This window comes from Coregonus lavaretus (assembly GCF_964263955.1).
Source record: "Coregonus lavaretus genome assembly, chromosome: 17".
Lineage (NCBI taxonomy): Eukaryota > Metazoa > Chordata > Actinopteri > Salmoniformes > Salmonidae > Coregonus > Coregonus lavaretus.
In genome coordinates this window covers 44424325-44440771 of record NC_140004.1, presented here as the reverse complement: position 1 = coordinate 44440771, position 16447 = coordinate 44424325, and the positions used below count along the sequence as shown (strand labels likewise).

Below are 16447 nucleotides of genomic sequence, written 5' to 3'. Positions count from 1 at the left end.
TTAATCTGCTCTGTCTGCATGGAGTGTCTCCTGGAGGTTGACCAACTGTTTAATCTGCTCTGTCTGCATGGAGTGTCTCCTCAGCAGTGTCTGCTTTGACTTCAGATCTCTGGGGAAGGCAGGAGCACAGGGGACAAGAGGCTTTGATCCCGGCCCTGCAACACCCCCATTCAGATTCAGTGCCTTGGTGCTTCCACTCAGGCTGGGGCAGGTTGAGGTGGGGCTGACTCCGATGTCGGGTATGGGTGCGTGGGGGTTGAGAGGGGGCAGGTACCCCGGGCGGGTGTGGGAGATGTGATCCAAGAGCAGGGCCCCTGAGCCTCTCCTCTCCAGGTTTGCAGGGCCCCTTCTCTGGGCAGCGCTCTCCAGGGACTCCCGGGAGCCCGACAGTGTGGAGGATCTACTAGCGACCAGCTTACGCTTCTCAGTTCCCCCTACAACGCCCCTGGAGGAGTCTCCACTCTCTGGGTGGCTGCTGTGGCTGCCGAACTGGGGCAGCTGGGAGTCGGAGCTGTAGTGGTCCATGCCGATGTTGCGGCGGCAGACTACGTTCCTCAGGCTGGACACAGCCAGGTTGGGGAGGTAACAGTCTGGAGAGATTTTGTGTACAGGGAGGACAGGCTCATGGGCGCCACAGGGGCAGTTGGGGCAGCCTCCATAGCTTCCTCCGTCCCCCCGGTGCAGGAGGTTTGGGTGGGAATAAGCTGCAGCGCTGTCGTAAGACATCTTCCTACTCAGGCCTCCTCTTCCTCCTCCGCCACCTCCCTCGCTCCCAGCCACCTGAAAGAGAACAAATATACAAATTAATAATTTTACATGCACATGATAAGAGTTATTAGTTTTATTATTATTATTATCATGACCTGCTCCAGCAGCCCCGTGGCATCCTTGGGTTCGATGCTCTGGGGGCGGGCGACGATCGGATGTGCCCCGGGCCCCACCCTTCCGGACCCAGAGAAGGCCAGGCCGTTGACCCTGAAGGAGAGCTCCTCCTCTGGGGTGATGTCCAGCAGCTCCTCTGTCAGGCTGGAGGAAGAAGAAGAAAACAACCCACACACATACATATTTGGTTGGAGAGGCTGGAGCAGTGGGAAGCTACTAGTGCAGTGCCCTATGAGCAGTTTAGGGGTTAAGTGCCTTGCTCAAGGGAAGGAGATAATATCTAGGACACTGATGCCACCGACCCTCCAGTTGCCGACCCACTCCGCACCAGATTTTTTCCCTGACAGACATAGGATTCAAACCGGTAACCTTCCAGTTGCCGGTGCACTTCTCTAACCTCTAGTCTAGGATACCTACCTGGAGGCCTTGTTCTGCTGCAGCCAGGGCTCCGAGTGGAGCCGCTGGGGATGGAGCAGCTTCACCACCCCAACACCGGGGCCTCGAAACGGGTTAGGGTCCCTGGTCGGGGAGCCCGGCTGAGAAGAACCAGCACCTGAAGAACCAGAACCAGCAGAACCAGAGATGGTGGTTCCACCACCATGGTGGTGGTGGTGCTCCCTGAGGCCCAGGAGGGGGCTCCCTGGCTGGGGTGAGGCAGTGGCTGAGGTGCCCTGCGGAGGGGTGCGGAGCTGGATCTCTGAGGGGGACATGCAGCAGGCAGCAGAGCCAGGGGTGCAGTGCAGGCGCTCCTCCAGGTCGGGAGGCGGGGGTACGTTCAGGTACTGCTTGGTCATCTGGCGTCCCGACGGCAGCTTGTCCGTGGTGATGATGATGACCTGTAATAAATGCCATCAGATGTTTTTATCCAAAGCGACTTCTAATAGAGGGTGCAAATGGGTGGCCCCAGCAAAGGGTTGCAAAACTCTGGTTACTTTCCCAAAATTCCCAGGTTTTCCAGAAGTCCTGGTTGGAGGATTCCAAGAATCAGAAGGGGATCGGCAGGAAACCTCAAACCAGGATTTCTGGGAAAGTTTCCAGAATTTTGCAACCCTTCCAAGCGGAATCAAACCCACATCCTTACCTCCTTGCCCTTGGCCTTGCAGGCGTCCAGTAGGACTCTCAGGGCCTCGTTCTCCCCTGCGTTGACAGCATAGACCAGCGCTGAGAAGCCCGAGTGGTCGTCCAGGCTGGGGTCAGCTCCACTCCCCAGCAGTAGAGAGAGGACCTCTGACCCCGCCTGCTCCAAACATGCATGCATCAGGGCCGTCTTACCGGTCTTGTCCTGGATATTTGGGTCAGCTCCGCTCTCCAGCAGGTACCTGTTGATGACACGTTGATCAATACCTTGTGGAAACTCCTGAAGAGGAGGTAAACTATCTTATTGGCACTACGGCAGGCCATTGGTGGCCAATATTGTTCATAAAGGGCAGTTTTCGGTGCAGGATTTTGCTTCAGCCATAGCACCTGATTCAACTAATTAACCAATCATAGTCTTCAATACAAACTGTATTAGTTAGGTGTGTAACTGTTTTGGCTGTTTAACTGTAGTAAAAGCCTGTACTGGCCGGTTGGGACACTCTGCTCTGCTGAGCGGTGTTCCCACTCCTTAACGTACCGAACCATCTTGTGTTTGGGCACGCTCTGTGCGTCCGTGTGGCGTGTCCTGCACGCCACCATCAGCGGCGTCTCGCCGCGTTCGTTGCTCTCGTTGATGTAAGCCCCTCCCTCCAGCAGCAGGCGTGTCAGGCGCAGTCGGCTCAGGAACACAGCCTTGAGCAGAGAGTTCCCATCCGTACGCACCACCGTTGCGTCTTCCATGACAGCAGGGTTAAAGGTGAAAGGTCACGCTAATGCAGGTACCTGTACTGTGTCTTATAGGGTCATCTGTAATTTATTTAGATGTAATTTCGTCAAGTCCCTGTGGGAATACAGATGGACAGGTCACTAAATAATCCAGATAACAGTATTTGAGTACAAGATAATCCATGTCTAAACCTGACGCTGAGTGCATGTTCACACAAGATAACCCAGGTCTAAACCTGACGCTCATTTGAAAGAAAGAAGGCCCCAGAGGAGCAGAGTTGCCCAACCTTAGTGTTCTTTTATCTATTGATACTGCCTTGGACCACTCATGATCTATTGATACTGCCTTGGACCACTCATGATCTATTGATACTGCCTTGGACCACTCATGATCTATTGATACTGCCTTGGACCACTCATGATCTATTGATACTGCCTTGGACCACTCATGATCTATTGATACTGCCTTGGACCACTCATGATGTCCTGCTCACCTACAGTCTCTCCTCTTTATTGTCAAAGACCTCTGACTATATTAATGGCTGTGTTTCTAGAGCTAAGGAAAGCCTTTGATACTATGAACCATGAGGTTCTCATCACAAAACTGTCCAAGTTCAACATTTCCCCCTTCAGATGGATGAAATCATACCTTGAAGGCAGAACCCAGTGTGTCAGAGTGAGCAATGAGCTGTCTCTCACTCTCAGCTATGATGTGGGTGTGCCCCAAGGGTCAATACTGGGGCCCCTCCTGTTAAGCCTGTACATTTAATGATCTGCCTTCTGTCTGTACTGGGTCTGAAATACAAATGTATGAAGATGATAAGAGATTTATGTGCACGCAAAGAGCAAACGACAAGCTGCACAGGCAGTCACTATTGTAATGGTCCATGTTACAAAGTGGCTCAGTGACTCATGTTTGCGTCTCAATGTGTAAAAAACAGTCTGCACGTTATTCACAAAGAGGGCAACTGATGCTACTGAGCCAGATGTCTATGTGTGAGGGGAGAAGCTCCAGGTGGTAACTGATTTGAAGTACCTTGGCATCATACCTGATTCCAACCTCTCTTTTAAAAAAAAACGGTGAAAAAGGTAACTCAAATAACCAAATTCAACCTAGCTAATTTCCGCTTCATACAAAATTGTTTGACTACAGGGGCAGCGAAACAGTACTTGAATGCTATGATACTCCCCCACTTAACATACTGCTTGACTAGTTGGGGCCAAGCATGCTGTACAACATTAAAACCCATTCAGTCTGTCTACAAACAGGCTCTCCAAGTGCTTGATCAGTGATGGAAAAAGTACCCAATTGTCACACTTGAGTAAAAGTAAAGATACCTTAATAGAAAATGACTCAAGTAAAAGTGAAAGTCACCCAGTAAAATACTACTTGAGTAGAAGTCTAAAAATATTTGGTTTTAAATATACTTAAGTATTAAAAGTAAAAGTATAAATCTTTTAAAATTCATTATATTAAGCAAAGCGGACAGCATGATTTTCTTGTTTTTTTAATTTACAGATAGCCAGGGGCACACTCCAACACTCAGACATAATTTACAAACAAAGCATGTGTGTTTAGTGAGTCCATCAGATCAGAGGCAGTAGGGATGTTCTCTTGATAAGTGCGTGAATTAGAGGATTTTCCTGTCCTGCTAAACATTCAACATGTAACAAGTACTTTTGGGTGTCATGGAAAATGTATGGAGTAAAAAGTACATTATTTTCTTTAGGAATGTAGTGAAGTAAAAGTAAAGTACAGATACCCCAAAAAACGACTTAAGTAGTACTTTAAAGTATTTTTACTTAAGTACTTTACACCACTGGGTTTGATAGAATCGACATCATCACTGTAACATCCTCAGAAGGCATGAGTTCCTGAGTTGGGAAAATCTCGTGCAATACACCGACGCATGTCTTGTATTCAAGATCCTAATGTAAATGTCCTGGTTTTCTTGTCCTGGTACCTGGACTTCAAGAAGACACGTAACAGACAGACACAACATATTATACAACACTGCCGCCCTCCGCTCGGTGTGAAGGGCGCGTGGAGAGGGACTTCATCCCCGTCTTCTCCACTCCTCACTCTCTCTCTCAAACACACACACACACACACGCCTCTCTCCCCCCAGACAGTTTCAGTACATACAAAGGGACGTCTCTCTCTCAAGACGTGTTCTGTAAAAGAAAAACACTTAGTCCGCTCTCACCCTATGTTCCTAGAGTGACTGTAGGACGGTATGCACCACTAAAGCTCCTAGAGTGACTGTATGACGGTATGCACCACTAAAGCTCCTAGAGTGACTGTATGACGGTATGCACCACTAAAGCTCCTAGAGTGACTGTATGACTATGCACCACTAAAGCTCCTAGAGTGACTGTAGGACGGTATGCACCACTAAAGCTCATAGTGACTGTAGGACGGTGTGCACCACTAAAGCTCCTAGAGTGACTGTAGGACGGTATGCACCACTAAAGCTCCTAGAGTGACTGTAGGACGGTATGCAACACTAAAGCTCCTAGAGTGACTGTATGACGGTATGCACCACTAAAGCTCCTAGAGTGACTGTAGGACGGTGTGCACCACTAAAGCTCCTAGAGTGACTGTATGACGGTGTGCACCACTAAAGCTCCTAGAGTGACTGTAGGACGGTATGCACCACTAAAGCTCCTAGAGTGACTGTAGGACTGTGTGCACCACTAAAGCTCCTAGAGTGACTGTAGGATGGTATGCACCACTAAAGCTCCTAGAGTGACTGTATGACTATGCACCACTAAAGCTCCTAGAGTGACTGTAGGACGGTATGCACCACTAAAGCTCCTAGAGTGACTGTAGGACGGTGTGCACCACTAAAGCTCCTAGAGTGACTGTAGGACGGTATGCACCACTAAAGCTCCTAGAGTGACTGTAGGACGGTATGCAACACTAAAGCTCCTAGAGTGACTGTATGACGGTGTGCACCACTAAAGCTCCTAGAGTGACTGTAGGACGGTGTGCACCACTAAAGCTCCTAGAGTGACTGTATGACGGTGTGCACCACTAAAGCTCCTAGAGTGACTGTATGACTATGCACCACTAAAGCTCCTAGAGTGACTGTAGGACGGTATGCACCACTAAAGCTCATAGAGTGACTGTAGGACGGTGTGCACCACTAAAGCTCCTAGAGTGACTGTAGGACGGTATGTACCACTAAAGCTCCTAGAGTGACTGTATGACGGTATGCACCACTAAAGCTCCTAGAGTGACTGTAGGACGGTGTGCACCACTAAAGCTCCTAGAGTGACTGTAGGACGGTGTGCACCACTAAAGCTCCTAGAGTGACTGTAGGACGGTGTGCACCACTAAAGCTCCTAGAGTGACTGTAGGACGGTGTGCACCACTAAAGCTCCTAGAGTGACTGTAGGACGGTGTGCACCACTAAAGCTCCTAGAGTGACTGTAGGACGGTATGCACCACTAAAGCTCCTAGAGTGACTGTAGGACGGTATTCACCACTAAAGCTCCTAGAGTGACTGTATGCAACACTAAAGCTCATTGTCTGCTTGGCCTTGTGTTTCTGTTGCTACCATAGCAACATACTTTTAGAGAGAGAGAGAGAGAGAGAGAATAAGTGTGTGTGTGTTCATCATCACAGTGTGTGTTTGGTCATTTCAGCCGGTAAGATGTGTGTGGATGGATGGATAAAAGATCTGCTGCATTCAAATAACCAGAGTCTAATGCATTCAGCTGCCTTCTGTATTTAAGTGGAGGTGTTAGTGTCTGCCTACTACCGTAACAGAGTGAGGAAACAAGGGAACCAACAGGGAATGAAGTCTGTGACACGAAGCCAACATGTCAGCTCTGAGGACCAAGGATTCTATTGTTGTAAGACTAAAAGGGCTTCGGAGGACAGAAATTATTAAATATTAAAGCTTCTCACTAAAAGCTTCAGTCATACAAAAAGTTATACTTAAATCTGAACTGGTTCTCTAGCAAATTAGTAAGATTGTCTCACCCAGTGTTCAAGAATGGCCTTTTTCCCTTTATTCAGATTACAACCTCTCACTTTCAGTTATTTGAAAAGGAAATCATCTCCCAAATATCACTTTGTAAAACAAGCCATAGAAAGTTGGTTGCAATTTCAATTTAATCCTCCAGAAACGACAGAACAAATAATGCAACAAATATTGTGGTTAAACTCAAATATACTAATTGATAAGAAACCTTTTTTTTTTTTTTTTTTTACAAAATGTTTAAAAAAAGGTATAATCTTGGTAAATTCTATCATCGGTAGGACTGGTGGAGTTATGTCGCACATGCAGCTAACAAAAACAAATGGAAATGTCTGCTCTACCCAAAATGACAACCAAATAATTGCAGCATTACCGCAAAAATGGAAGAGGAAAGTGGAAGGGGGGGAAAAGTAAGGAACTTGTCTGTCGGCCTTGCATTAAAGAACATCATTGGTTAAAGAAAACTGTGATAAATAAATAAAAAGTATACCAGTTTCATTTAAGGACCAATGGATTGACAGCCGTCCCATATAGATTGCTAAATAGTTGGGAAGAGATTTTTCACATACCGATACCATGGCATAGTGTTTATGAACTGATATGCAAAACGATGCTGGATTCAAAATTTAAATTATTATATAAAATTCTTGCTACCAATAGAATGTTATTTATATGGGGGATACAATCTTCCCAGCTCTGCAGATTTTGCTGCGAAGAGACAGAATCATTAGATCATTTGTTTTGGTACTGTCCATTTGTAGCTTGTTTTTGGACACAGGTCCAGGAATGGCTAAAGGATTGCAATATTTACCTGGAGCTAACCCTGCAGACAGCACTACTGGGTGATCTGAAGTCATAGTCAATCGATCAATAATATAATAATACTTTTAGCAAAAATGTTTATTTTCAATTTTCAATCTGTAGAAACAATGAGAATAGAAAGGTTCAGAACTTTTGTAAAACATCACAGTGCAGTTGAAAAATATATGGCAAATAGAAATCCTATATGGATGGTGTTAAGAGATAGATGGGAGGTGTTGAATGGAGCTGAAGGATGGGACTAATAACAACTAATAACAACAAGATAACTAATAATGTAAGCATACTGTGTCCATAATAAGTATATAGGTTATAGGTTGAGAGCTCTTGTGAAAGAGCACAGTTAGAAAGATATGGCATATAGAAGCAAACCGGATGGACATCATGAAAATGATCGGAGCGGTTGAGGAAGTTCAGGAGTAAAAACAAACAAAATAGAATTATTGTAAAATGTATATAGTATGTATAAGCTGGAAGTAGAGGCCTAAGCATTGTTTTTCACTAGTTTACTCCAATTAGGGAAGGGGTGGTGGGGTTGGAAAGTAATAAAGGGAAATATATTTTTTTAAAGGATGTATGTGTGTGTGTGTGTGTGTGTGTATGTGTATATATATATATATATATATATATATATATATATATATATATATATATATATATATATCCACAGTTGAAGTCGGAAGTTTACATACACCTTAGCCAAATACATTTAAACTCAGTTTTTCACAATTCCTGACATTTAATCCTAGTAAAAATTCCCTGTCTTAGGTCAGTTAGGATCACCACTTTATTTTAAGAATGTGAAATGTCAGAATAATAGTAGAGTGATTTTATTTCAGCTTTTATTTCTTTCATCACATTCCCAGTGGGTCAGAAGTTTACATACACTCAATTAGTATTTGGTAGCATTGCCTTTAAATTGTTTAACTAGGGTTAAATGTTTCGGGTAGCCTTCCACAAGCTTCCCACAATAAGTTGGGTGATTTTTGGCCCATTCCTCCTGACACAGCTGGTGTAACTGAGTCAGATTTGTCAGCCTCCTTGCTCACACACGCTTTTTCAGTTCTGCCCATAAATGGGCAGGTTTGACGTCAGGGCTTTGTGATGGCCACTCCAATACCTTCACTTTGTTGTCCTTAAGCCATTTTACCACAACTTTGGAAGTATGCTTGGAGTCGTTGTCCATTTGGAAGACCCATTTGCGACCAAGCTTTAACTTCCTGACTGATGTCTCGAGATGTTGTTTCAATATATCCACATAATTTTCCTTCCTCATGATGCAATCTATTTTGTGAAGTGCACCAGTCCCTCCTGCAGCAAAGCACTCCCACAGCATAATGCTGCCACCCCCGTGCTTCACGGTTGGGATGGTGTTCTTGTAAGCATCCCCCTTTTTCTTCCAAACGTAACGATGGTCATTATGGCCAAACAGTTCTATTTTTGTTTCATCAGACCAGAGGACATTTCTCCAAAAAGTATGATCTTTGTCCCCATTTGCAGTTGCAAACCGTCTGTTTTTTTTAATGGCGGTTTTGGAGCAGTGGCTTCTTCCTTGCTGAGCGGCCTTTCAGGTTATGTCGATATAGGACTCGTTTTACTGTGGATATACAGTGGGGAGAACAAGTATTTGATACACTGCCGATTTTGCAGGTTTTCCTACTTACAAAGCATGTAGAGGTCTGTAATCTTTATAATAGGTACAATAGGTACACTTCAACTGTGAAAGACGGAATCTAATGATTTTTAAGTAATTCATTTGCATTTTATTGCATGACATAAGTATTTGATCACCTACCAACCAGTAAGAATTCCGGCTCTCACAGACCTGTTAGTTTTTCTTTAAGAAGCCCTCCTGTTCTCCTCTCATTACCTGTATAAAATACACCTGTCCACACACTCAAACAGACTCCAACCTCTCCACAATGGCCAAGACCAGAGAGCTGTGTAAGGACATCAGGGATAAAATTGTAGACCTGCACAAGGCTGGGATGGGCTACAGGACAATAGGCAAGCAGCTTGGTGAGAAGGCAACAACTGTTGGCGCAATTATTAGAAAATGGAAAAAGTTCAAGATGACGGTCAATCACCCTCGGTCTGGGGCTCCATGCAAGATCTCACCTCGTGGGGCATCAATGATCATGAGGAAGGTGAGGGATCAGCACAGAACTACACGGCAGGACCTGGTCAATGACCTGAAGGGAGCTGGGACCACAGTCTCAAAGAAAACCATTAGTAACACACTACGCCGTCATGGATTAAAATCCTGCAGCTCACGCAAGGTCCCCCTGCTCAAGCCAGCGCATGTCCAGGCCCGTCTGAAGTTTGCCAATGACCATCTGGATGATCCAGAGGAGGAATGGGAGAAGGTCATGTGGTCTGATGAGACAAAAATATAGCTTTTTGGTCTAAACTCCACTCGCCGTGTTTGGGGGAAGAAGAAGGATGAGTACAACCCCAAGAACACCATCCCAACCGTGAAGCATGGAGGTGGAAACATCATTCTTTGGGGATGCTTTTCTGCAAAGGGGACAGGACGACTGCACCGTATTGAGGGGAGGATGGATGGGGCCATGTATCGCGAGATCTTGGCCAACAACTTCCTTCCCTCAGTAAGAGCATTGAAGATGGGTCGTGGCTGGGTCTTCCAGCATGACAACGACCCGAAACACACAGCCAGGGCAACTAAGGAGTGGCTCCGTAAGAAGCATCTCAAGGTCCTGGAGTGGCCTAGCCAGTCTCCAGACCTGAACCCAATAGAAAATCTTTGGAGGGAGCTGAAGGTCCGTATTGCCCAGCGACAGCCCCGAAACCTGAAGGATCTGGAGAACGTCTGTATGGAGGAGTGGGCCAAAATCCCTGCTGCAGTGTGTGCAAACCTGGTCAAGACCTACAGGAAACGTATGATCTCTGTAATTGCAAACAAAGGTTTCTGTACCAAATATTAAGTTCAGCTTTTCTGATGTATCAAATACTTATGTCATGCAATAAAATGCAAATTAATTACTTACAAATCATACAATGTGATTTTCTGGATTTTTGTTTTAGATTCAATCTCTCACAGTTGAAGTGTACCTATGATAAAAATTACAGACCTCTACATGCTTTGTAAGTAGGAAAACCTGCAAAACCGGCAGTGTATCAAATACTTGTTCTCCCCACTGTAGATACTTTTGTACCTGTTTCCTCCAGCATCTTCACAAGGTCCTTTGCTGTTGTTCTGGGAATGATTTGCACTTTTCGCACCCAAGTACGTTCATCTCTAGGAGACAGAACGCGTCTCCTTCCTGAGCGGTTTGACGGCTGCGTGGTCCCATGGTGTTTATACTTGCGTACTATTGTTTGTACAGATGACGTGGTACCTTCAGGTGTTTGAAAATTGCTCCCTAGGATGAACCAGACTTGTGGAGGTCTACCATTTTCTTCCTGAGGTCTTGGCTGATTTCTTTTGATTTTCCCATGATGTCAAGCAAAGAGGCACCGAGTTTGAAGGTAGGCATTGAAATACATCCACAGGTACACCTATAATTGACTCAAATGATGTCAATTAGCCTATCAGAAGCTTCTAAAGCCATGACATCATTTTCTGGAATTTCCCAAGCTGTTTAAAGGCACAGTCAACTTAGTGTATGTAAACTTCTGACCCACTGGAATTGTGATACAGTGAATTATAAGTGAAATAATCTGTCTGTAAACAATTGTTGGAAATATTACTTGTGTCATGCACAAAGTAGATGTCCTAACCGACTTGCCAAAACTATAGTTTGTTAACAAGAAATTTGTGGAGTGGTTGAAAAACCAAGTTTTAATGACTCCAACCTAAGTATATGTAAACTTCCGACTTCAACTGTGTGTATATACACTGCTCAAAAAAATAAAGGGAACACTAAAATAACACATCCTAGATCTGAATGAATGAAATAATCTTATTAAATACTTTTTTCTTTACATAGTTGAATGTGCTGACAACAAAATCACACAAAAATTATCAATGGAAATCAAATGTATCAACCCATGGAGGTCTGGATTTGGAGTCACCCTCAAAATTAAAGTGGAAAACCACACTACAGGCTGATCCAACTTTGATGTAATGTCCTTAAAACAAGTCAAAATGAGGCTCAGTAGTGTGTGTGGCCTCCACGTGCCTGTATGACCTCCCTACAACGCCTGGGCATGCTCCTGATGAGGTGGTGGATGGTCTCCTGAGGGATCTCCTCCCAGACCTGGACTAAAGCATCCGCCAACTCCTGGACAGTCTGTGGTGCAACGTGGCGTTGGTGGATGGAGCGAGACATGATGTCCCAGATGTGCTCAATTGGATTCAGGTCTGGGGAACGTGCGGGCCAGTCCATAGCATCAATGCCTTCCTCTTGCAGGAACTGCTGACACACTCCAGCCACATGAGGTCTAGCATTGTCTTGCATTAGGAGGAACCCAGGGCCAACCGCACCAGCATATGGTCTCACAAGGGGTCTGAGGATCTCATCTCGGTACCTAATGGCAGTCAGGCTACCTCTGGCGAGCACATGGAGGGCTGTGCTGAAAAACTCTGTTGTATCACAACTGTTGTGCCAAATGCATTCTACATCAGTTGTGTGTATAGGGCCAGAGTGTGGCTGCGTGTGTTTTATAGGGCCAGAGTGTGGCTGCGTGTGTTTTATAGGGACAGAGTGTGGCTGCGTGTGTTTTATAGGGACAGAGTGTGGCTGCATGTGTTTTATAGGGCTCAACAGTTTCCTGTGTCTATCAAGAATGGTCCACCACCCAAAGGACATCCAGCCAACTTGAGACAACTGTGGGAAGCATTGGAGTCAACATGGGCAAGCATCCCTGTGGAACGCTTTCGACACCTTGTAGAGTCCATGCCCAGGACGAATTGAGGCTGTTCTGAAGGAAAAAGGGGGGGTGCAACTCAACATTAGGAAGGTGTTCCTAATGTTTTGTACACTCAGTGTATATAGGGAATAGGGTGCAATTTGAGACGCAGCCTCAGAGGCAGCAGAGCTGGTGACGAGGGCTCTCTCTGTAGGGTGGCATTTCAACTTCTGTTAGCGCTTTGCTTTGAGAGCCGGCCCTGGCCTTCAAACTGCCTGAGTACAGAGAGAATGCCTGATGACAGCCAACTCAGTGGCAGCCAGGGGAATACAGAAACCATTTCAAACCGTTTTGGTGTTGGAGAGTGAGTGGGGAAACACATCTCGCAGATGAAAAAGGATAGTCATTCTGTCGTCGACAAGCCTATGAGGTTTTTTTTGTTTGTTCCATTTGACAGAAAAACAGAACCTTATTTCAACAACATGGACCACGCATGGTTGGGGTTGAATATATTTTCATTTAGGAAATTGATTCAAAGGATCTGACCTAAATCATTAAATTTGAGAAAAAAAAATCTGAGCAATGCAATGTCCTTAAAAGTAAATTATAATTAATTTCCTTAAATGTAGACAAGCCTTTTTACCCCATGTTTGTTGTTGATATCAGGATACATTTAGAATCTGTCATGGAGATGGAAAGTGTGAACATGTCTGTGTTGTGTGGTGTGCGTGTGAGACGCGAGGTCAAATCCAGCACTTATCTCACCCAGCTGGATGTGTTATTTCTAAGTGATATTTCAATGTGCAATTTTCAGTGTAAGGCAGGCTGACCTCATCCTACTCAGAGCACGCACACACGAACACACACACGCTAAAGAGGGACATGAACTACAAATGGTCCACAGACCACAACATAGCATACATCTATTTGAGATACGTTTGTTTATCAAAAGAAGGTATTCTCTTTGAGGAAGCTTAGCGTAGGCCTCACTGGCTTTATGCCATATTTAGTTGGATGAAATACACACCTCATACCTGCTTCGCTCTTTACACACACACATACACACACACACACACACACACACACGTTTCTGCGTCATTACAGCAGGGCAACAGTGTCAGTCAGACAAATGAAAAGGTGGCTGGTTCTTACTGCATGTGTATTGGCGACGGTAAAAAAGCACTCCGCATGAGTCAACTGAACACTGGGGGGGGGGGGAGAGTCTCCTTTCTAGATGGAGCAGGGTTGAGATGATGGAGCAGGGTTGAGATGATGGAGCAGGGTTGAGATGATGGAGCAGGGTTGAGATGATGGAGCAGGGTTGAGATGATGTTGTAGGTTTCAATACTCTGAGTAAGGTTACTTTTATAAAGGCTTTATAATTAGTTGATTAACCATCAATTAAACATTAGAGATACATTATCCATCATTGAAATATGTTCATTAACTGTTAGAATTCATTGGTTAAAGTTGGGGTTACTGTGTATGTGTCTTAGTAGTAGATTAATAGGTAGGCAACATTGGTTCTTTAATATGCTTCAATACATCTCCTACTAAACCATTTGAAGTAAAAAAAAAAATTGTACCCCACAATTCAATTTCCCCTCCTTATATATATTTGCGAGGAAAAAAAAAAATGTGGGGGATTGGAAGTGATGCAGACAATTACATTGATGGAAGTTACAATCTGCAATATTAAAGCTGATCTACCCCCCTAAAAAAAAAAAACACCAAAATAAAATTCCCCTCCTTCAAAAGACTGATAGCAACTTCATGTGGGGATGTGTGTGTCTGTGTGTTTGCAGGGCATTTTTCAGTTTGCACGTAGAAAGGTGGTTATTGTAAGCAATATTTTCCATAACGATCAGAGACTTGAGTAGAAGGAATAGACTGTGGTTAGGAGATGATGACGTCTACCTTCCCATTCCTACAATTGATTTATGCATCAGTAATCATGACTAAGGTAATACTTAAGAGAAGTGCCAATATATTGCACTCAGATTTCCCAGGAACGGCTTTACACACCTCAGCGTATAAAACTATTAGCTCGCAAAAAAACCGAATAAAAAAGCAACAAACCTAGCATAAAGTCTTGTAAAGTGCTAATGGAAACAAAAGTCCATTCTTTTTCACTCGCTCACACAGATAGTACTATTTCACATTAATATTTTCAGTCAAAATGAAAGAACACTTTTCCCACATTTTTGAGTTACTCTTCATCCATCCACGTATGTCCTGTCCAGTCAATAACGATTTACTGCATTTCTTTGTTTGTTCAGTATAAGTGTTGGGGTCAATTCCAGTCAATTCAGGAAGTACACTGAAATTCCAAAATCCAATTATCTTCAATGCTTTTCAATTAGGAAAATGTCAAATTGGAATTTGGTTTACTTTCTGGTTAGAATTTTAATGGTATTGACCGTAACCCTGTTCAGTATACTTTTGTTTGTTTTGAATACTCACATGTATTCACAGCATGTAGATACGTTGTTTCAATGAAGGGACTTACCTTGAGTTGTATGGCCCTGTACCCATAAAATCACCTGTGGTTCTCTTCGCTGTTATACATCCTGGTTGAACAGTTGATAATGCACCAAAGGATGCCCACTAAAGAACAAAACCCCTGAGGAACACAGGAAGGAGAGGATCGATAGTGTGATCTATGGTTGAGAAAGAGGTAGAGAGGGAGAGGAGTAGAGCAGGTGTGACCATTCTGATGGCTAGCTAGGAAGAGAAAGCAAACAACCCTGCCACTTTAAAGAGAGGGAAGAGACAGAGAGGGAGAGAGAGACAGAGAGAGAGAGGGAGGAGAGAGAGACAGAGGGAAGAGAGAGAGGGGAGAGACGGAGGGAGACAGAGGGAAGAGACAGAGCGAGAGAGCGGGAAGAGAGAGAGGGAGGAGAGAGAGAGGGGAGAGAGAAAGAGGGAGGAGAGAGAGACAGAGAGAGAGAGAGAGGGAGAGTGAGAGGGAGAGAGAGTGAGAGAGAGACAGAGAGAGAGAGAGAGGGAGGAGAGAGAGACAGAGGGAAGAGAGAGAGGGGAGAGACGGAGGGAGACAGAGGGAAGAGACAGAGCGAGAGAGCGGGAAGAGAGAGAGGGAGGAGAGAGAGAGGGGAGAGAGAAAGAGGGAGGAGAGAGAGACAGAGAGAGAGAGAGAGAGAGAGAGAGAGAGAGAGAGTGCGACGGAGAGAAAAGTGAGTAGACTGGAGAGGAGAATGTTGACAGCGAGGAGAGGAGAATTGACAGCGAGGAGGAGAGGAGAATGTTGACAGCGAGGAGAGGAGAATTGACAGCGAGGAGAGGAGAATTGACAGCGAGGAGAGGAGAATGTTGACAGCGAGGAGGAGAGGAGAATGTTGACAGCGAGGAGGAGAGGAGAATGTTGACAGCGAGGAGGAGAGGTAATAATCAGGACTGATGGTCTCTCAGTGAAGAACACAGGACAGCCAATGAAAAGTCATTATATTATTCCCACAACTCTGATGGTACAAAACATGGGTCTGAAGTAGAGGTTGTGCACAGGTAAACACTCCCCTCGTCTTTATTTTGAATTGAAAACTCACACACTGTGGGTGTGTGTATATGTGTATGAGAGAGAGTGTGCACGTGCGTGTTTCCCTGGCAGTATGCCATAACTGTTTTGAGTATTCCAGGTGTTGAACTGTCTGTTCAAGTCTCCCATCGATCTGCGTGACGACTCGGCAGTCGACAGACAGCGTCAGGTCCTGGTCGCTCAAGGCCGAGGTAATAAAGAACAACTCTTAAAGGCTACAGTCCAACACCCTGTCAGCACTGTGCTCAGCCAGCGTAGACAGGAAAAATACCCTCTATAGCCCGTCCTCCACGTCAAAGACTAAATACTCACGAAGAGTCATACAGAAGTAGTTTACTTATGGACAAAGAGAGGCTGACCGAGGTCAGATTTAAAAGCCACAAGTGTGTGTTTAAATATCACATTTATCAAAAGGCTAGCGTACAAACGGGATTCAGTTCTGTAGATTCATCTCATTATTTACAGACTTCTATCCGCCTCCAAGTCGGCTTTTGTGCATCTCCTCCAGAAACAGGTGCTCACTCACCGTGCGTTTGTGTGATAAGACCAGTGTCTCATCAGAAATGCTAATGTCTCTTCTCTTTGACAT

At 44.9% G+C, this 16447-nt stretch overlaps 1 protein-coding gene across 1 annotated transcript; it reads right to left on the bottom strand.

The window, feature by feature from the left end:
• ankrd34bb (ankyrin repeat domain 34Bb) lies at window positions 1-2700 on the bottom strand (the record flags this gene model as incomplete). The annotated part of the gene is made up of 5 exons (XM_084180702.1): window positions 1-780; window positions 864-1026; window positions 1300-1718; window positions 1964-2201; window positions 2498-2700. 5 exons carry the CDS (start codon window positions 2698-2700, stop codon window positions 1-3), a joined length of 1803 nt encoding a protein of 600 aa, XP_084036828.1.
• Between the last annotated feature and the right edge of the window lie 13747 nt (window positions 2701-16447).